Genomic DNA, 21,694 nt, shown 5'->3' on the forward strand with positions numbered 1-21,694 from the left:
TTGAGGCGTCCTTGTGTGATTTGCAGGGTACACTGCACACTGCTTGCATGGGTCTGCGTTCACATGTCACACACCCTGAAGGGAAAAGGCCATCATTTCTAACTCGGAGGAGCAGAGCTGTCCCGCTGGTTTTCGGGTTTTCCCTGGGCTTGTCTAGAATAGCCCTCCAGGAGTCAGAATCTAAAGCCGGGTTTGCCAGGCCCCTGACAGCCTTCAACATGAAGCAGGAGTTATTTCACCAGCAGAAATGGGCGTCTTCGGGAATGGCAGCGGAGTGGCATTTGGGACACGGTAGCTGTGACGAACCACAGGCATGTCCAGAGGACAAGGAGAGGAGCCTTACTTGACCAAGGAAAGGGGGGGAGAGCATGTGGGTGGCAGTGGGAGAGGGCCCCTCCCCAGGGCTAACGGTGAGGTCCTTTAGCGTTTCACACCTCCTAACCTTCAGTTTCTCCTGGTTCAGAAGTAATGGTGTTATTCAGCTTTTGAGTGATCATTATGTGATGAGTCAGGTGTAACTTTATTCGTTATCTAATAGTAGAGATAAGTCATTTTATGGACTTACTAGTATGCTACCTGCTTATCTATGTAGATAAATTCAGCTACATGTCCTTGGTAGGAAGAACGAGGGAGAATGGGGTGCGGGGAGAGCACCTCAGCCCCGGTGGTGGTTTGCACCTGTCCCATGTCCTTGCGTCCCGGGAGGAGGGAGTGGGGGTCCGTTCCTCCCTGCGTTGGTCTCCATCCCTCTCTGTGCTTCAGTGTGAGTGGTTGGCCCGTAAATGCACAGCATTTATTTCCGCTCCTGCTCGCCGAAGGGCCAGCTGTCTTCCCCTGTGCTGGACACACCCCGCGGTTCTGGATCAGATGTGACTTCCCCCCAGGCTCTGAAAGTGCCATTTGACGGTTCTTTAGAGGCCAGGTTCTGGTTTCATTGCTATCCATCAACAATTTTGCTTGTGGTTTATATCTCTGGACTGTTCTGACTTAAAATTAGATGAAATCTTCTTTATTAAATTAAAATATTTGGATGAATGGCATGTGTTTTGGTTATTTAAATTCAGTAACTAGTGTTTCCTTTTTGAAGGAGAGTTATTGTTTGCTCGGAATTTAGAGTTTTCCTATGAGGACAGCAGGTGATTAGGAACCCGTTTTACTTTCCTTTGAGCTCCCAAAGCGGGAGCTAGCCCGGCTCGAAGGAGCAAGCTCAGAATGAAGGTGCCAGTGCCGCCTGCCTGGCCTTCTCCTTCGCTTTGCCCCACCTTGTGCAGCAAATGAAGTTTCTTGACTTGAAAGCGGAACTCAATTTCAGTGTCTCTTCCAGGACTAATGAATGGTAGACACGTTTATCTGTTTTAGTTCATAGAGGCTACCCATGATCCTAAGGGGAGTTGCCAGCATTTAAAACCAGCAGTAATGTGGCCCCTACTTTGCTAGCAAGCTTGTAGGAGTCTTTGGCTTCCCTGTAGCATAGCCATTTCAGGCGGTGATGCTCATCGGCATTGACTCGCCAGCACAGCATACCTGTCGGTGGGCACTTGCAATGGACACATCCACGTTGGTTTAAGTGCAGGTGCCAGTAGCTGATTACCTCATTAGTCTCCTGGAATAATCAGGTCTGAGACTCAGGTGGAAATACATATTGCTATCATAAATTAAAAAAAAAATCCTTATTGTTGAAAGTATTACTTATGTCCCCTTCTCCCCCCCATTGACCCTGTGTAGCACCACCCCCCCCCCCCAGGTCCTCACCACCCCATTGTCTGTGTCCATGGGTCATGCATATATGCATGCAAATCCTTTGGTTGGTCTCTTTCCCCCTTCCCTCAACAATTTATTTAAAGGAAAATGTTTTAATGAAAAAAAATTTAGCATGAAAATTATTGAAACGAATGCACTAAAGATAGATAACTTTTAAAGTGTCTTAAGTATGTCAGCGTCATCTACTGAGCAAATAGTTGATAAAATTCAACATTCAGCACATTTTCTTGTATATATCACAAGCTTAGTAATTAGTTGAGATTTGTTATTCAGTTTTTAAGATATTTTAATCACTCTTAAATAAAAAAATCTCATCTTTGTAAATGGGATTATTTATTTTCCCTGAATATATTAAAGGCATTTAATGTCAAGTATTTGTGGTTTTTAATGCAAAGTTATGTTGTTTACATCTTTCTAATCTGAGGTTATCTATTACTCATTTTGAGACTGTTTAAGGGGAAAAAGATTGACTTGATTTAAAAATGATGACATTTCTGAGATGTTAAAATTGTCAGCAATTACACAAATCATTGGATATTTGAGAAATACTACATGCTCATAATAACTGCTGTATGGTAAGAATTTTTAATTCATTTTCCACCTAAGGTTTCTATTTCCCACATCATGACCAATAGTATAAAAAATAAGGAAAGGTGTTTTGTTTTTACACTCGTAGGATTGATCAGAGCATGTTTGGTAGAATGACTGATTGAAAGACAATTAGATGTGAAATTTATAAAGAAACTTTAACGTCATATGTCATTTTTTATTGTTTTAAAGGAGGGTGCGTCGGCCCGTAAGACTCAGACTCCTGCGGCACAGCCAGTACCAAGACCAGGTAAAGATAAGATCTTTCCCCCCAAATGATTACAAGAGTCATCATGCTCTCAAGGACCTGAAACTTTACTTCAAATACTTCTAAAGTGATCTTACAGAACATTTACTTGACAGTAGGATAATTGAAGAGGTAAAGAAAATTTTAAGTAAATGATTTTAAATGTTTCAGAAAAATGTTTTAAAAAGCAGAGTATATGTAGCACCCCTCACCAATTCCTTGTTTGAGTTCCGTGATGGTGCTTGTGGATGTGATTTCCCCCCCTAATCATAGAGCAGAAAACCATAATTTTAATAGATTGGTATACAGCTTTGATGCTTAGGACTTCAGATGTCTGTGTTATTTAGCACATGAGGTTCTGTAATCATTTTTTAAAATGTGTTAAGCAAAGGTAGGGACTGTACCTAGCGAGGCCCACGTGTTCCAGTGGACTCAGAGGCACAGGCCTTTGCTAAGCTGAGCTTGCACCCGGCCAGCCCTTCCTTCTTCACCAGGGGAACCTCTCGCACATAGCACTGTCCCTCGCCCTCTTTCTGGTACACACCGCCCTCCAGGCCCCCAGCTGTCCCTCCTGCCTTCACTCCCAGGGTCTCGGAGATGGGTCGGCGGCCTATGGCTCGTTTACCTCTCATTGCTCGTGAGAGACTGACAGCCCTCTGTGTATGTCAGACAGATTCCTCTCGCGGCCCAGGCATCCACTCTATCACCTACATGTGGGTCGCAGTACCTCACCCGTAGTTTTAAGTTGATGTTCTGGTGATTTTCCAGTTTGAGACATCTCTTCCTGGGTCTGGCACCTACATTAACTGGCTAACATTTGGGTTTGCCACAGGCGTCTTAAAACTGATGGGAAACTTTTGTTCCCTGATATTTCCCCCCGATGGCTGACTTCACCCTTCCTGCTTCGTGCATAAAGGGCACCACCATCAACTCTGTTTCTTAAGCCAGAGCCTTCTTAGGAGGCGTTCATTCCTCACACCGGCTGCTCTGCCAAGGGCCATTGGATATTTATTACCTCATTCGCTGGCCACACAGAATGATCCACTTAAACACTAGCTGCGATATCTGGTCAGACATTTAATGAACTCACCCCTCTAAGCCTTGGCAGGGCCAGACCACATGATTCCTTGGGCCTCCCACGGCCCCCGGTTGGCTGTCCCCACTGCCTCTCAGCAGCGTGCCTCCGGGGTGAGTCCGTGGCTGGGATTTCTGGTCCCCACAGAGCATGTGCAGGTGGAGAGGGCAGTGCTGCTCGGCCTCCCCGGGCGTGGCTTCGGCATTTACTCCGATGACCCTGGACGGGAATTTCAGAAACAGCCCTGATCCTGCCCCCCCAGACTTGAAGTAGCAGCAGTGCAGGCTGGTTAACAGCGTGACTGAGCTAGTCATCTATAACCACAAATAATTCTTAGGCTGTACTTGCTTTTTAAGCTTGAAAATAATGTGATTTTCATAACATTCAAAAGTTTGCTTTTTATTTTTCTCTCAACAGTTTCTCAAGCAAGACCTCCTCCTAATCAGAAGAAAGGTAAGATTCTGCAAATGATTCTAAATGTATTTTACAAAGTAAATGTGAATAAGCGAGATAACAAAGCTGGGCTGGTATTCTGCCTGCGCACTTGTATCGAATGCGTGTGTTCGGTATCTATTCGGATTAGTAGGTGCATAGGTCATACTGACTGTTAATTTTTTTATTTTATTTTTTTATTGATTTCAGAGAGGAAGGGAGAGGGAGAGAGAGAGAGAGAGAGAGAAAATCAGAGAGAATCATGGATCGGCTGCCTCCTGCACGCCCCACACTGGAGATTGAGCCCGCAACACGGGCATGTGCCCTGACCAGGAGTCTAACCGTAACCTCCTGGTTCATAGGTTGACGCTCACCCACTGAGCCATGCTGATTGTTAAATATTTTGAATATTGCTGCTGACTTAAAGTGACTTTTAGGTCAAAAGAGTGAAAATTATACATTTACAAGCTTTTGATTGGGAAAGCAATTATAATTCCTTTTCATAGTAATAACATGTTTACTACCTTTAAAAATGTTGTCTTTGCAGGTTCTCGCACACCCATTATCATAATCCCTGCCGCTACCACCTCTTTAATAACCATGCTGAACGCAAAGGACCTGCTGCAGGACCTGAAGTAAGGGATTTGTTCAGCTCTCTGTTCACCGAGTGTGCAGACACTGCTGTGAATTAGCAGTTACCATTCTGTAGTTCTTATTTGGAGAATACCAAATTTCAATTTCTGCTATACAGGTAGTCTGAAATATAATTTTCAAAATAGAATATAGTCTTTCATATCTGGATCTTTACATTCTCTGTGAGAATGACAATAATATTTTATAATTTGAATGGTGTTACATTTAAAATTCTTGTTAAATATTTTTAGTTGTAACTAGGAAAATATATTCACTCAGTCACATATCTATGGGAGGAGTGTGAGTGAATGCTCTATCTTTCTTAGTAAAATAACGATGAATGGCAGTTCTTAGAGAAGGAAAAAGAAGTAACCTCACCTCCAAAACAGAACTCAGACTGCTTCTAATTAAAAGCCAGAAGCAGAATGAGCTGTGGTACTTGCTGATTTTATGTTTTACCAACTGCAGAACTGACTTTTATATGCCTGCGACTTACATTAGACGTATAACAATCCATGTAACCTGGCATATACAAGTTTATCCGTTCATTAAGTACTTTTTCCTTATACCTTTGAATGAAATTTTCAATGATCTTTCCATTAACAGTATGGAATAAAGGAGTTTTTGAATTGAATTTATTGGGGCAACATTGGTTAATAAAATTACAGGTTTTAAGGGTACAGAAGGAACATTTATGTTTTGTATTTTATATTTTATTGGGCTTGTATAGTGAAGTTGGCTGTTCTGACCGTGTGTGGATTACTCTGGTAATCCCCCTGGTAATCTACCATCCCTCACATTATCGACAGTTGGGTGAATAAAAAATAGAATCATTTTCGTCCACCTCTTGACATAGCTCTGATAATATGAGACGGTTAGACCCACGTGAACATGGTTTTGATTAACTACTTTTTAAAAATGTGTTGTTTTTATGTGAGTATGTGTCTGCTTTTCACCTTCTAATCAGTGTGCGAGAGTGGGTTGTGCATCATTTGTTCTCTGTGAAATAGGAAACGCCTCCATTTCTTGGTTCTGTTTGGTGCAGGCTCCGTGTCTTGCAGTCCGGCACCCAGCCTTTTCCAGCTATGGTGTGATTTCCTCAGAGAAAGGGACTCGTTGTCTTGTTCTTCTTTGTGTTTCTACTGTTTGAAACAGTTGTTGCCTAATCCCGGGCGCTGAGTAAGTGTTAAGGAAGGAGGAAGGAAGGAGGGGAGACGCATTGAGAACGTGGGGGAGTGGTAGACTCTGCCTCTGAGAGTGTGCTCGCTGTGAATTTATTAGCGGACTCATCTCTGGGTTTAAGCTCCTTCTCAACACCTGGCAGTCATATCTGCACCTGTGACTGGATTTCAGTTCCCAGCAAGTGTCGTCATGCTTGGGGTTGGGCTTTTTGCACTTACTGTATTTGGATCTTTACACTCTTTTCTAGCTCTTGCGTTTTTATGATTTGTGAATTTGGTATTTACGGTTCTCATAATTTTTAGTAATTGACAACTGTACTTTTATAAATGTGTCTGCATGGTTGCAGAAAATTTACAGTAAGTTTTTGAAAAGTTACGAAGGAAATTCTGCCTTTAATTTTTCATTTTCTGAGTCTTTGTGGTGCCTCTCTGCATATATTACAGATCTAAGACTTACATATTATTTTATAATAGAAGGCAGTGAATAGTGCAAAGAAAACCACACAGTGAATTTTAGTATCTTTCTCCTTCGTCGTGTTGCGAAGAAGCCAACAGTCCAACAGCCACATTCTCAGGGCTGACCAGGCCTAATGGTCCTCCCAAGTTTGGAACACTCCCTTCATTGTTTAACACCTCATTGCAGCTGACATATCCCCTACAGCGTGAGTCAGCTGGAGGCTTGGCTGTGTAATTAATGCATAATTGAAACCTCCTCCACACAATTACAGGACTGGCTGTAACCCATAGCTCATGTTGGCATGGATTCTTCAATTTTTAGCCCTGCAGTAAGTAAAAGAGACAAAACAAAGTGAAATCCACCATAACTTTAATACCCTAAATAACAAAATTAATGCTGTAAATGGAAGTAATTAAAAAGCACATTGTACATTGATCATGATTTTGAGAGATGCTTGGGTGGGACTGTAACTGTGTTCAAAATAATCCGATTGGAAGGCATTCACGATTCTGGCCGAGATGTAGCTTCTCAGGGCAGAGTTCCAGAGAGGAGCGATGGCTGGGGGAGGGGCCCCAGGGGGCTCGCCTGGCTCAGCACGTGGCTTGTAGGGGAAGAAACCAGGCAGAAAGGTGGAGGGGTCCAGGCCCAGCAGCACTGCAGCATGACTCAGCCGCTGGGGAGCCGGCCCGGCCCAGAGGTTCTTGTTTCTCTTTCCCGGGAAGACATCCCACTGCCTCCAGCTTCCACTGTTGATGACAGCAAGTCAGCTGTTAGTCCTCGAAGGAAGGCGGCTTTATCTGGTGGTTTTAAAGATCATTTTACCGTTGTTCATCTGCTATCCCTTGCCGTAGATTTCTTTATATCCCACTCTGGGAGTCATTAGACTTAAATCGGAGGATTGTCATCGGTTCTGGTTCTTCTTAGATATTGTCTTTCCCCTGTTTTGTCCTCTTCCTTCTGGGACTTAAGTGACATACACTTCAGACCTCTCATTTTCCATGTCTCTTTCTCTTTTCAAAAATGTTTTATTCATTTTAGAGAGAGGAAGGAAGAGGGAGAAATAGAAACATCGATACATTTTTTTTTCCATTTTTTAAAAATTAAGCAATGATCTTTGGTCAGTGCATCAAAGAAGTCCTTCATTGTCTTTTGACGGTTGTTTCATTCATGACACCTCATTTCCTTGTGTGTTTTTTAGGGTTTATTTAATGTTTTTCGTTGTTTTCACTTGCTCATTTCCTTGGAATTGTTTTTCTGGAGATTCTCTGACTTATGGAGGAAGGTGGGGCCCTCTGGGGAGGGTTTGCCCCTGGTGTCTGCGAGGCACCACTTTACGCTCAGGGTGAGGGGCTTAACATCCAGACATTCGTTTATTGCATTTTTTAAAATTTCAACTTCTGTTATTTAAGAAAAAGGAAAAATAACCTAACTTACCTAGCTATATCTCATTTGCATTATATTCTTTGTTTTTGTTGTTGAGTTTATTGGGGTGACATTGGCTAATAATGTATTGGTTTCATGCTAGAATATATCATGTGTATATTGTATTGTGTTCACACCCCAAGTCAAGTCTCCTTCCATCTCTGTTTACCGCTCCCCCCCCCCTTACCGTCTACCTCCCCTCACTCTACCCCCTCTGGCAATCCCCATACTGTTGTCTGTGTCCATGAGTCTGTCTTTCTGTTTTTTCTTTAATCCCTTCACCCTTCTCACCCAGCCCCCAACCCCCAACCCTGTCCCCCTGACAGCTGTCAGTCTGTCTCCACTTTGTTAGTTCAGTTTGTTCATTAGCTCCCCCCTGTAAGTGGGCTCATATGGCACCAGTCTTTCTCTGCCTGCCTTACCTCACGGAGCATAATCCTCTGCAGGTGCATTTCATTCTTTGACAATATTACTTGTCGATCCTTGACAGCACAAAATGGGTGAATCAATGGACATCAGAGTATTTCTCCAAATGATGTATATCCATCCACCGCCTTGGTTGTGCGGTTCTGGTTGTATTCGTTAGAATGCTTTTAGTTGTAAGTGGTAAAAACCAACTCAAAGTAGCGTTATCAAAGATTAATTTATTGGTGTAACATCACGGAAAGTGTGGCTCTGGGCACAGCTGGCTCAGCGCTGGAGTGATGTCATCAGGAGCTGGTCCCTCGTCTCAGGCAGCTCTCCCCCTCAGGGACACATGATTAGCAGAAGCTTGAGGCCAGCAATCACTGTGCAAAGACAGTGCGTTTCCCAGTAATTCCCCCAAACCCCGGGGTTAGGTCTCTCAGGCGGGGCTGGGAGAACGTTTATTCTGAGCCTTCACTGTGCTCGGGGCTGTTACTCTTGATTCAGGTCCAGGAGGGGTCTAGTGGGCAATGGTGAGATTGCCTCTCCTGGCAATGGCCATGCTGTTGGTTACGACGGGGGGCGGTAAACAGAGATCAAAGGAGACTTGACTTGGGGTGTGAACACACATTACAATATACACATGATATATTGCTGGTTCACCCTAATGTCAGACTGCCTCCTGAGCGCCCTGGCTTTCTGGGGGAGAGACTTCTGGGAGGTGCCCTGCCCGCAGAAGCTGGGCTTTGTTCCCTCTTCCAGGAACCGGGACGTGCAGTAGAAAGCAGAGCTTGAGTCTGACTATTTACCAGCACCTTCCCTGGAGAGAATCGGCACTGTTTTAACTTCTCTGGGCTCACTGCTTTCCTGCCGGTGCAGTAACCTCACTCCCATATTTGTCTGTACATGAATAAATGTACCCATAGGTAGGAAAATGTAGTTTCCTAAAGGAATCCATAGGCAGTAAAGTGATGATCTGGGCGACACTTTTAGATGACGCAGCATTCTTGACTTTCCCAGCCGATGTGACGTGATGGGGAACAGCCAGCTCACAAGGGCAGTTCAGCACTGTCAGTCACCACGTACGGACAGCCTCAGGTTACAACATTAGCATCGCTGGATGGCGAAGCCAGTGTGTGGGGTTAACATTTTCAAAGGATTCTAGCAAGTGCAAGTTCTCGTGTGTCCCCTCCCCCGTGTCTCCCTGAACTTTAGAAGCAGAAGGACCCACACTGAGTGCGCTGATGGCACCACCCCATATAGTGGCAGGGCGCACCAGAGCGAGGAAAACGTGCCCATAGACGGTTAGATGTGTGTATATTTTTTAAAAGATTGTTGTGAAGCGCTTTGTGGTCACTACCAAGCCTAGAGCTGGCAGCGGCTCTGCAGACGGCCGCAGTACTTGTGAGAATAGGGTGATGGTACAGTAGGGGATTGACCTACACAGATTTGCTCCTTTACTCCGGTAAGTTGCAGCCGTATTTACCAAAACAGGCAATGGGCATACACAGATTGAATTTTCTTTCTTTAAAATTTGCAAAGCAGCCCTGAAACTGGATGGCATTTCCCTGATTTTGCGGAGGCATACACCGTGACGGGGCATTTTGTGAAGTTCTTGGCTGGGCTGAGTCACCTGTTCGGGAGGCAGCCTCGCCAGCCACGTCACCTTCAGTTGAAGCCACCTTTCCGTTTACAGTTAAATCTCCCTAATGGCGCTTGGGAAATGAGGATGAGTGCGGTTTTCTGTGTAGCCTGGGAGAATGCTGAGTGCGGTGAACATAAATTGTGTGTGTGAGAGGCACACCCATGTTGACTTAGGGCTGCAGCAAGCTTTTGCTCCACTTGACATGCATCACCTGGACATGCAGAAAAGGTGTATTTTCAAAACCAATGTTGTTCATTTAAAGCTCAGTATTTAAAAAATCACTTCAAAATAGGACTTCTTTATTTATTTTTCGTTTTTATCACATTGAACCTTTTGGCCTTTTCTCTTCTCTGTGTTTTCAAAGATTTGTCCCATCAGACGAGAAGAAGAAGCAGGGCTGCCAGCGAGAAAACGAGACGCTGATACAGAGAAGGAAAGACCAGATGCAGCCGGGGGGCACCGCGCTCAGCGTCACGGTTCCCTACAGAGTCGTAGACCAGCCCCTGAAACTCATGCCTCAGGACTGGTGAGATATCTGTATTTCCTACCTGGCCCGTCATTCCTGGGATCGTGGATTTTATCACGAGGTATAAATAGAACCTGTTTGTGAAGCCGTTGCTAATACCTAATTTGGTCATCATTAATCTAGTCCAGTGCCCGGCTGGTGTGGCTCAGTGGTTGAGTGTTGGCCAGTAAACCAGGAGTTCAGGATTCGATTCCCTGTCAGGGGGCATGCCTGGGTGGTGGGCTTGATCCCCAGTAAGGGGCGAGCAGGAGGCAGCCCATCAATGATTCTCTTTCTTCATTGGTGTTTCTATCTCTCTCTCCCTTTCCCTTCTTCTCTGAGATTAATAAAAATATATTTAAAAAATATATAGTCCAGTGATACCTAATCAAACCTATATTTTAGGTAGCTACACTTTATTTCACTTAAAAGAAGAAACACTAACTTCTGGAAAACTTAGTAAAAATTCTTTCCACTCGTCCATTGGTTCTGGATCAGCTTTTAGAATAGAACTTCAAGCAGACTAATGTTGTGAGGGCCTATGTTTCAGATTTTAGATTTGGAAAATTCAGATTTCCTGGTAAGAAACGGTAAGTGAAGGCATTGCTACCTTTATTACAAGGGAATAATTTAATAAAAAGAATAACGTGATCACCCTGGCTTAGCTCTTTTATTATGTTGAAGTGTTCTCTAATAAAATACTGAGCCGTGTGTAATATAAAGAGACTGTACCTGAAGATACAGGAATTAATCTTAAATTACGTTGTTAATCTAAGCTGGAGTGAAAATACAAAGTCCAAGGGTGCACCTCATCTCTGTGACGTGGAGCACTTTCTACATCGGTGCAGTAGATGAACTTCCCTTCAGAGTGTTTGCTGGTCTTCAGACATAGGAAGTCAAGCTGCTGGCAGTATCGGCGTGTTCAACATCTACTAAAGCATAGAGGGTTCCTGTGTGACAGTTCTCCCCTCGTAGCCAACCAGATACACCGAGTCACACAGGAAGGGAAGGAGAAGAGATTTCATGTGTATCAAGGCTAAGGCTTGCAGGAAATAGGAATGTTACATGTTCGCATATATGTTTGGAGCTATTGCAGGGAGGGAATCCAGCAGCGTGCACAGGTGCCATGTCTGCGTCACAGAACGCCTCCCGCGTGTGACTATTCACTGGGTTCCTCACCATTGGTGCCATAGCCGAGGAGGAGCATCCCTTCCCCCTCTTACCTGTCCCTCCAGGAGTTCCCCGGGATGAGTCTTTCTCTTGTCCTGCTGCCCAGGGGGACCTGGCAGGAGTCAGGGGCTCTGGCCAGCAGACTCCCCCGAGGTGGCAGGCGCCCGAGCTCCCAGCTGCTGCAGGGGCACGTCTCCTGGTCAGCAAGGGCCGTGTGTGGTGCTCCGTTAGCGGGTGGGTGTGGCCTGTGCAGCTCAGGCCCCTGAGAGCGGGCATTTTCCATTTAAGATATAATTTCAGTCTTGGAGATTTGGAGCAGGTTAGGAATTGTTAGCTGTGGTTTTTCACAATAGCGAATCCTTCTTGTCAGTTTCTTACTTGAAAGTTTGCTGTTTCCATGGATGCATAGAGTTATCTGTGGGCCTCAGGGCATCCCCAGGACCCTTTCCAGGAGGCGTGAGGTCACGTGATGACTCTGAATGCCGTTCTCATGACTTATCAGTCCTCACCCGGGGACAGGAGCACACTCAGTACACAGATTAATCACCTCTCCCCCGCTCCTACTCCCTCTCCCTCCCCCTCTCCCTCCCCCTGCTGCTGGCCTGCCCACACACTTGTGTTTCCTCCTCCCTAAACGGGCAAGGATGGTGGCACTCACCTTGGGGCTGTTTAGAAGATGCAGTGAGTTAACGTAAGTCACGTGTCAGCTGCCGAGACCAGCACTACACAGGGTGCAGGCACGAGGAAACCTTACCAGTGTGAACGTTAGGAATAGGACTTGGTTCCCGCCTCTTAGTGGTGGGCTTAAACGGTTTATGGCAGTTGTATTTATTATAACTTCTCAATTTAATTACATTGTTTTTTGTTTTTAAATATATTTTTATTGGTTTTAGAGACGAGGGGTGGAGGGAGAGAGAGAGAAAGAAGCATCAATGATGAGAGAGACTTATTGATCGGCTTCTGGGGCTTGAGCCCACAACCCGGGGCATGTTCCCTGACCAGGAATCAAACTGTGACCTCCTAGTTCATAAGTCGATGCTTAACCACTGAGCCATGCCAGCTGGGCTAATTACTTTTTAAAGTAATGGAATGTGAGGGCCTAGAAAGAGATTTGTTCTTTTTTTTTGGGAAAAGAAACTTAAATGGTTGTAAAACAAGTTGCTTTAAGGAAAACTTACAGAATGTGTGGTGAGTGAAACAGTTTTAAAACAATTGCAAAGTGTAAGAAAAGTCTAGCTGGTTTCTGTACTGAGGTTACTTTCACATAATCAGAATTTAAAAATAAGGCCTTGGAGCTTTATGAAATGGTTGGTGAATTACTATCATGTCTGTTTTTTTTAATTAAAGTGAATAACGTTTGTTTGAATGTTAAATGATTTCCTTCTAAAACCAGCTTTTTTGATTAATAGATCAGCTACTGTTTCCTGCTGCATTGGAAAAGTGGCCCTTTCTGTCCTTACTAGAAGGGCCGAGATAAAAGGCTAAAGATCACCCTAAGGTTGTGCATGTAATTAATTATATGTAGGAGACTTGGGTGCAGGACCCAGGCAGGGTACCAGTAGGGGCGGAAGTATTACAGTGAAAGGCGGTGGCCGTGTGCTGTGAGCCTCGTAGCCGCACAGCGACGACAGCTCGTGTCCCCTGTTCTCTGACTCTCCCCCCCTCTTCTGTTCACAGGGACCGGGTCGTGGCCGTTTTCGTGCAGGGTCCTGCGTGGCAGTTCAAAGGGTGGCCGTGGCTCTTGCCTGATGGATCACCAGTTGACATATTTGCTAAAAGTAAGATTCTGCTTTGTACTGCAAATCCAGCATAGGAATGCTCTGGCTTTATTTAGGAGGAAGAGCTATCTGTGTCTCTGCAGATGAGAATTGTCTGTCAAATGGTCCTTATCAAGTCACATACACAATGTTAATGTTTAAGCACCTGTGGAATATTTTTAAAGCCTTTTTTTGAACATCACACATGTCCTCCGACATTAATAATTACTTTCTAGACTGTTTTACGGTCGTCTTGTTGCTGGTCCATACATTTTAATGAAAACCGAGGGCAGTTTATATCTGTGTTGTAAGGCTCCTGCCTCGAGTGCGCGCTCCCTGGTGGGGGGGGCCTCCTCTGCTGGGTCCCTGTGGGCAGCACAGGACAGAGCTCGGGGGGGGGAGGCATTCCACACACGTCAGTTAAATGTGGGCTTCTGCCCTTCAGAGACCAGCCATTGGCCCATAAGAAGTAGATGAGTTGAGCTGGCTTTTTTTGCTGGTAGGGATATTTCAGTTATTTAAATCCGAGTACCCAGTGAAGTTAGTGGCGTACTAGAACTAATTTATAAAAAGCATTCTCACGAAACAGATGTTTATTAAAAATGACAACTTTTTCATGAGTGTAGATTGTGCTGCTGTGCAGTCAGCTTATTTTTGGCAGCCTCTGCTTTTGTTGGTGGTTCCACCATTCTTCCAGGCTAAAATGGCACCCTGGGGAGACTTACTCATGTGATGAATTCTAGCATTTCCACCACGAAGGTCGCTTTCTCTGCTATTCCTGAAACTTGAGTCATGCGCAGCGTTGATAAGTAAAGCTAAAAGGTACAGAGAGAGGGAGAATTTTAGTGAAAGGACGGCAGTGAACAGGAACACTGTGCTTTACGGCTTGTGTGCTCGGGGAATAGTATTGTAAAAAGTTATTAGAATGTGTCCAGATGTCAGTGCCCTCTCAATTTCATTAACCCTTTTCGGTCCAACCTCTAGGCTGACTCGACAGACCATGCGCTAGGAGCAGGTCCAACGTCGAGCAATAAGAACATTAAAAAGTTCAACATTCAATCCCGTCAATTAATTTGGACCAGACTGTTTGAATTCCAAAAATAACATTGGGCCGCAAAGGGTTAAAGAATAAGGGTTTCATTGTCATTTTGTTCAGGTTTTTGTTTCTGAAATTTAGGTGCGAGCTTAGTAATGAGCAATTCCACGAATTGATCTCTTTCTCTTCATCCTTTACTGACTCCTCTCTGTTAGCGTTTGCAGTGAAAGCCTCTTTCCCCTTCTGTCCTACAACCAACAGAACAAAATAAACCCTCCCCTTGGCCTTGCCTGTCCTTCTGGCTCCTGCCTTTCAGCTCTGACAGCCAGGCTTCTGAAGGAGTTCCCTCTACTAACTCACTGTCTCCCATCCCATTCTCAGTCCACTGTAGCCTCACTTTTCGTGCCTTCCACGAAACTGTTCCCACCAAACTCACTAGTGGCCCAGATACTGGATACTTTGGACCTCCTTACCAGAATTGGACTCCTTGAGTCAGATGTTCTTCTTTTTTAAAATGTTCTTTTTCACCCCGGCTGGGTAGCTCCATAGGTGGAGCGCCATCCTGATATCAGGGTGCGGGTTCCATCCCTGGTCAGGACACACACAAGAACCCACCAGTGAATGCGTACATAAGTGGGACAACAAATCGATGTCCCTCCTTCCCTCCCTCCCTCTCCCTCTCTCTTTTTCCCTTCCTTTCTCTCTCTCTTACTCTCTCAAATCAATAAATTCATTTTTTTTTTTTAAGTCATCTTCCTATGACCTGTTATGCCTCCCCGGCTCCCTAGCTCCTCTTCCTCTGGCTCCCAGCCGCGTATTTCTGTCCGTATCCCGTCTCCTTTACTGACACTCTCTCAGGGGGCTCTGATGGCGCTCCAGAGCCACCTGTGTCCTCTGGTTCTGAGTCACGCCTCTAGCCTGGTGGCCTGGGCCTCCAGCTCACTGGTGACCAGGTGACTCCAGGGAGGTCCCATTGGGACATCAGGCTCAACCTGTTCCGAGCGGAGCCCCAAACGTCTCTTCCTCAATTAGGTTTTTAAATAATTTGCCTAAAGCCAGAAACTTAAGGACATATTACCTCTTAGCTTTTAATTTGTCTCCTTGCTGATTTTGCTCTTGCTGCCCCCCCCCCCCCCCCCCCCCACACACACACATTGCAAATGATCATACCTGTATAGGGTAGGGGGAGGGAACGGGGTGTTTGGGAGCATCTGCATGGGCCTTGGCAAAAACTGTATTTTCTTTATATTGCATAATAATAAAATACAGAGTTTGGGAGGAGATATTAAATACTGGATTGTATAACATTGCCAAATAAACCTTTTCAGAATTATGAGAAATTTGAACTTGTAACTGGATATCACTTCTCTAAACTGTTATTTTTTTTATGTTTGAGTTGGCTGCATATGCATACATTTGTAACCAAGATTTTAAAATGAGTTAAATGAGGATTTCTTCAAATTTTTGCTAGTTATCATTTAGAAAAAAAATTAATTTAATAAATGTTTGTATTATGTTGTCACTTGACATGCCATCATGCTATCACTAAATACTATTCAAGGGCACCGCTTTAATTTTTTTGCTTCTTTGTTCCCATAAAAAACTGTTGACAAGATTCATGCAGTTGCAGAAAGGAGCCGCTCTGCACTGTGCGCAGGGTTTCGCTCTGGTGGTCATCGTGCCACCAGGCACCTGGCTCTGTGTAGAAGTGTCTCTTCTTCACTTTTTGCTGAGGCTTAATCCTTTCGGTCTTTTTCGGAATAAGAAAGCTGTTTGTGGTCATGTTTTGGTGTACGTTATCTCACCACAATTGCTTTGTGCTAATAAAACATTTTGTATGATGAGAGAAACCTTATGTTTCTTCATTGCGGCTTAAACTTTTTGGACTCTGATATTTCAGTATTAATTTACTAAGTTGCCTCTTCTGTTGAAAAAATAAGTATTGTGTAAACTAAATCCATTTAAATTATCAAAGGGAACTATATACTGTATGCCTTTGTGGCTTTAGGCAAATCATTTAAAAAAATATAACCTGTATTTTTAAGAATGACTTAAAGCAATCATGCTGAGAAAATTAGAAAGTGAAACATAAGCAGAATAAAGAGGTCTTGAGATGTTGATTTATTTAATTTTAAAACTTAAAATAATAAAATACTTTTTACCCATAAAAACCATTTTGCAAATGGGTTTCCTGAAGCTCCTATAATGAATTGGTTTAAATTCATTAACTTGAATTCAATTCAAAATAAGTAATGTGTCCAATGAAAGGTCCTTTATTTATAAAAGCAAATAATTTATAAATAGTTTGTTTTTCTGTGGGCTCAAATGATTCACTTGGGATTTCCATAAAAAATTGGGCCTTGAGCAAGCAATATGGTACAATCCATAAAGTAGCCATCAGAAATTAACAGAGTTAATCAGATTCTCTCAAAACCCCCCATACTAGACAATATTGGTGAAAGCAGCAGTCACATCCTATGTTAGAAAAATGGAAAGAAAAGCTAAACACCTTCCATGTCACGTGCACCTGTGGAAGGGCAGCTGCACTGAGGGGGCCGCATGTCATCATCTCCTTCCAGGGAACCTCGACAGGCCTTCGTGTGTCTTTCCTCCTTGCCATCATTTCTTACCAAGTCCCATGTTCTCCCTCCTTAATTTTCTAATTCTTGATGTCTTTCTTGCCATACATGCCTCTCCCCAGCTGATCACGCCTGTCTCCTCTAGATTCGCGTGTGGTGCCATCGCTCTCTGCTCAGCACTTGGCAGGAGTCTGCGTGGGTTACAGTCCAGACTCCTCCCTGCGGCCTGGGAGCCAGCATCGCTCCAGGCCGCTGTGGTCTTACCTCTTCCTCGCTCCCTCCATGAGCGACTTGGCACGTGCGGTTCCATTCATTTCCCTGAGGCTCTAGAGTGAACTGTTGTCTCTGTGCGCATGCTCTTATTGCTAACTGGGTCACTTTTGTTCTGTTAGCCTAATTCTTACTCCACCTTTAGGTCTTAGATTAGACATCACTGCCTATGCAAGCCTTTTCTGAATTCCATGGTTGGGTAAGGTACTCTTTTGTGTTTCTCTGCTACCCTACATTTATCGTATTGTATTTAATAGTCTTACTTTCCAGGGGCCCATTGCATTGTGCCTTAGTCCTCTTTTCAGTCCCGGGTGGCTGGCATGTATGAACCCTTAGTAAATATTTGTCCGTTGAATGTTTTTGAGGATGCCACAGTTTTAGCATCTATTGCAAAGATCACTTTGGTTATAATAGCTTCGGTTGGTGGAAGAAAAATTGTTTTATGTTTTAGTTTAGGTTTTTTGTTTTTTTGCTAATGTCTGTGTTGGGTATTTTAATTTATTTTCTAAAGTACTTTAATTTGATGGCATTTTGAGTAAGGAATGTTATTTCCCCCAAATAGTTAAAGCCTTCCACCTCAAATACGATGAAGTTCGTCTAGACCCCAACGTGCAGAAGTGGGACGTGACGGTGCTGGAGCTCAGCTACCACAAGCGCCACTTGGACAGGCCGGTTTTCTTACGCTTCTGGGAAACACTGGATAGGTATTTCTGCTCCTCAGATGCCCTCCTTCCGCTGTGTTGTAGGGACTCCTGGCTCGTCAGTTAGAGGCTAAGTTCCTTAGAGTTGTGGGCCGTTTCTCCCCGTGTCCTCCTCACACCTCGTCTGCCTGGATGCGGGTCTCCAGCCGGTAACTTGCAGCTGCCTCTGATGCTGGTTCAGAGTCCGGTGGAGAAGGGGCTTCTAGCGCTAGAAAGCGCACCAGCCCCCGAGCCCGAAGACCTGGTCTGGCTGGGGGGCTGGGTGACCTGTGACCCTGGTGTCTGTCCAACTAGGGAGCACGGACGACGAGAGCCCTGTGTTTTCTGGCAGCACAGAGGGGTCTCTGGCTGTGTTCGAGTTGTGGGCAGCCCGTGAAAGGAACTTAGTTGCTGAATGTATTTAATTCCTAGTGTAGAGGATTTAACGTCCTTTACAGCAATAGGAGTTTTACAGCTGGGACCTGTAAGAACAGCAGACAGTCACAGTTAATACCCCTGAACCTGGGATTTTCTTTGAGGCGCCCTTTAGAATCTAACTTCCTTGGTCTTAAGTCCCCCACTGATTATTACGGGTTTCCTCAAAGTCAGGTGATTGAAGTAACCCGATGATTATAACGTATAATATAGTGAGGAGAAACATTCAGCATCCTCGCCCGGCGTTCTTACAGACTCAGCAAGAGGAACGCTGCTGCTCGCTTCCTCCAGCAGCCCCTCTCCCCAAGGTGAAGGCAGCAAGCTTCCAGGAGACAGACAGCCTCTCGCTGTTGATTTTAAGTTTCTTTACATGTAACCTTCTAAAAGTTCTAACATCCTTAGTCATTATAACGTGTTGTCATATTATTTTTCAGGTACATGGTAAAGCATAAATCCCACTTGAGGTTCTGAATTGCGTGGTCTCCCGGCTGGAAATCTGGGTGAAGAAGCGTGGATGTACCTTCATCTAAAGACTGAGTGTCTATGAATTCATCACTCACTCACCAAGAAGAAGGTCACGGGCGAGCAACCGATCTCATCCGATGCTTTTGTCTTCAAAGGGATCATATGACGCCTGTCATTCATAGAAGCAAACTTTTTGGCCTACAACTATTTTTTTAATATTAGCCTTTTAGTCTGTAATGGAAATTGTATATTTTGATAGAAGTTTTTTCTCCATTGGTTAAACTAGCATTACTTAAAACGTGTTTCTTTAGAAAACCCAGGTTGTTGATGTGTGTATATTTAGAGGTTCTGAGGCTCCAGGAGCCATCTTGCTTCTGATTTTTCATTGCTCTATAATTCTTCTTACTGAAAATACTGTGTTATGGATGGTATTAAATATTAGTTTCTGGAACTTGCAAAACCAAGCAAAGGGATGTGACTATTTTGAATGACTCAGAATGTCAACCTGTATGTAGACCATATCTATACTTAGTCTTTATTTAAATGGAATAATGAAAAATCAAGAACACTTCTTCAGCTCTGGTTGAACTGCTTAGCCTTTTCGAGACTTCCTTACTTATATTGAATACATTGAGTGAATGTACGTTCTTCTCACTGACTTTGCTGATTTTACAACGTAGGAGGATCTATTTCTATCCGGGATACCTTCCCGCTAGGAAAATCTCAAAACCGATGAAAGCCCGGCAGGCTACAGGACTTTGTAGCTGGGAGCCAGAGTGTGACTCGGGGAAGAAGTGCATTAGCCTACTGCAGTGCCATTTCCGCGTCCTTCCTGCTCTCCGGCGCCCACTCTGGTTCTCCCCGTAGAGGTGTGGGATTTTGAGTCTTCTGTTCCATTAGCCCTAAATGCCGATCCATTCTCCCGGCACCAAAGAACACAGTTGCTTAAGAAGTGTCTGAACAGAAACAAGATAAAAACACTGGTATTTTTATGTGCGCATTCGATATCGTATGAAATATAAAGCCTATATTTTAACTTAGTAAGTAAGATATTTTACTACTTCTCTACTTCAGAGTGCTGCATCCGTGTACAATGAATGAGCATTTCCCTTGAGTCTTAACTTCACCTTTTTTGCTACTTAAAGTAACTTGGACCCTTTATTCCCCTAGAGAGTTTTTACCATTAGAATCGTTGCTGATCATTTGTATCATCCCCTCACCCTGCCTCCATTTCCCCCCCCCCCCCCCCCCCGCAACTCTTTTAGGTTGACGTATTTTTTGGTAACATTTAACCCCCTCGTGTTCAGATGCCATTACTGAGCCTCATTTTGAAGTTGAACGCTGTCATAAAAATGAGAAAGCACTTATTTATCCTTTAAATAACCATGAAAATCCATACCAACAGGGAATGGGAACAGTACTTACCCATATGGAATTCACTGGGCTTTTCAGGAGAAAAGCGTCCGTGTTTAAAATGACTGGATTTTAGGGTTTCGATGAAGTTTGAACAGATTCTCCTCCCCCTTGCTTTTTCTTCTCTGCATCCTCCCTTCTTGGATATAAAAGAAAACTTAAATTTGTTCACGTTAGACTATCAGCATAGAAGTCTGTTTCCAGACTAAATTATGTATTGCATCACCTTCCTCCATGGTCAAACAGTCAAGGTCTAGAGTCTGTAATATTTTAAGGTTACCTATTGAGACTACTACAAGTGGACATGAACTACCTTTCTATAAAGATTTTTAGTATTTATACTTATGTGTGAAATTTACCTGATATAGTGTGGTTAAAATTGGGAACATCTCCTTTAAACAGGACTTATTTTTCTATCTTGCATCTGCCTTATATGTATTGGAAGGCTTCTGGAAATACCGTAAGGAACGTTAGGAAAAGTACGAATGTGCTCTGCCGTGTATTTTAAAATCAGACCCGTAGTATGTACTTAGTTCTTTTGTCTTTTTCTTTTTTCCGCAGCTCAGTCCCTTGTTTAGGTCCATATAATTAATTTGTAGCCATTAATTCTAAAAAACAAAACAAAAAACACCACACCCACCTCATAGCCAATCATTACTCATTCTCTCATGACTTCAGTCGTCCAGCAGCACCTGCCACAGTGCCTTGCACGCAGTAGGCATTCAGTCAGCATTCACGTACACGAATCAGTGATGTATTTTCAGTGTAACTGATGTATCCAAAAAAGAACTTTGTACTTAGTCGTAGAGTTTAAAAATACAGAATTGCAGGGAAAGAAGAGGCGCAGGAAGATACTTTAATGGACATGAAATAGCCCATTAATGAACCTGACTTACCCATAAGCTACCGTTAGCAGGAGCCCCCCTTGTCTTGTCCCACCGGTAAAAGCAAGCTCCGTCTCACTATTCGGGGGGCACTTGTAATAGCGAGAAGCATGTAGGGTTCCGCTGGAGCGCTCAGCCCGGACCCCAGGGGGGACTCGGTTGGGGACCTTCTTAGAACACCGCTGCCCGAGTTCTGGTTCTGATTTAATTAGTCTGGGATGAGACCTGCTCATCAGTATTTCTTAAACGTTCTTCAGAAAGGATTGAGAATCACTGGTTTAATTGGTTACTGAAAACGATACCAGTATTAAATGTTGTTTGCTTTTTTTCTTCTTTTTTTGGATTACCCTTTGCACTCTATCCCATCTTGGTGGTATTGGCCTCTGGTTCCCCATGACAAATTCAAGTTTTATTTATTTAATATAGGAGTATTTTGCTGTTTAATATTTAAACAAAACAATGTTTAATATATTTCATGATAAACTAGTATTATAGTTTCTGATTTGTTTCCCATGTGTCCCTATCTTTCACTGGCTTTTTTTTTTTTTTTTTTTTTACCAGCAGCATGACAACAATCCATGCAGAAATAACAAATTCATGACGAGGAAAGCTTGGTAATTTTTAAGGTAGAAGGAAGTAGAGTGTTAATTTCTT

At 43.8% G+C, this 21,694-nt stretch overlaps 1 protein-coding gene across 1 annotated transcript in view; it reads left to right on the top strand.

The window, feature by feature from the left end:
* The window catches only part of CDC73 (cell division cycle 73), a 59,499-nt gene extending 39,716 nt beyond the window's left edge, over positions 1–19,783 (top strand). Inside the window, exons 11-17 of the mRNA XM_014468105.2 lie at positions 2,542–2,599; positions 4,089–4,124; positions 4,651–4,738; positions 10,211–10,372; positions 13,199–13,299; positions 17,726–17,867; positions 18,713–19,783. Coding sequence (XP_014323591.1) covers positions 2,542–2,599; positions 4,089–4,124; positions 4,651–4,738; positions 10,211–10,372; positions 13,199–13,299; positions 17,726–17,867; positions 18,713–18,749 — 624 coding nt within the window. The 3' untranslated portion in view covers positions 18,750–19,783. The remainder of the gene's footprint in view (positions 1–2,541; positions 2,600–4,088; positions 4,125–4,650; positions 4,739–10,210; positions 10,373–13,198; positions 13,300–17,725; positions 17,868–18,712) is intronic.
* The last annotated feature ends 1,911 nt before the right edge of the window (positions 19,784–21,694 follow it).

This window comes from Myotis lucifugus, unplaced genomic scaffold (genome assembly GCF_000147115.1).
Source record: "Myotis lucifugus unplaced genomic scaffold, Myoluc2.0 scaffold_428, whole genome shotgun sequence".
NCBI classification, from domain to species: domain Eukaryota; kingdom Metazoa; phylum Chordata; class Mammalia; order Chiroptera; family Vespertilionidae; genus Myotis; species Myotis lucifugus.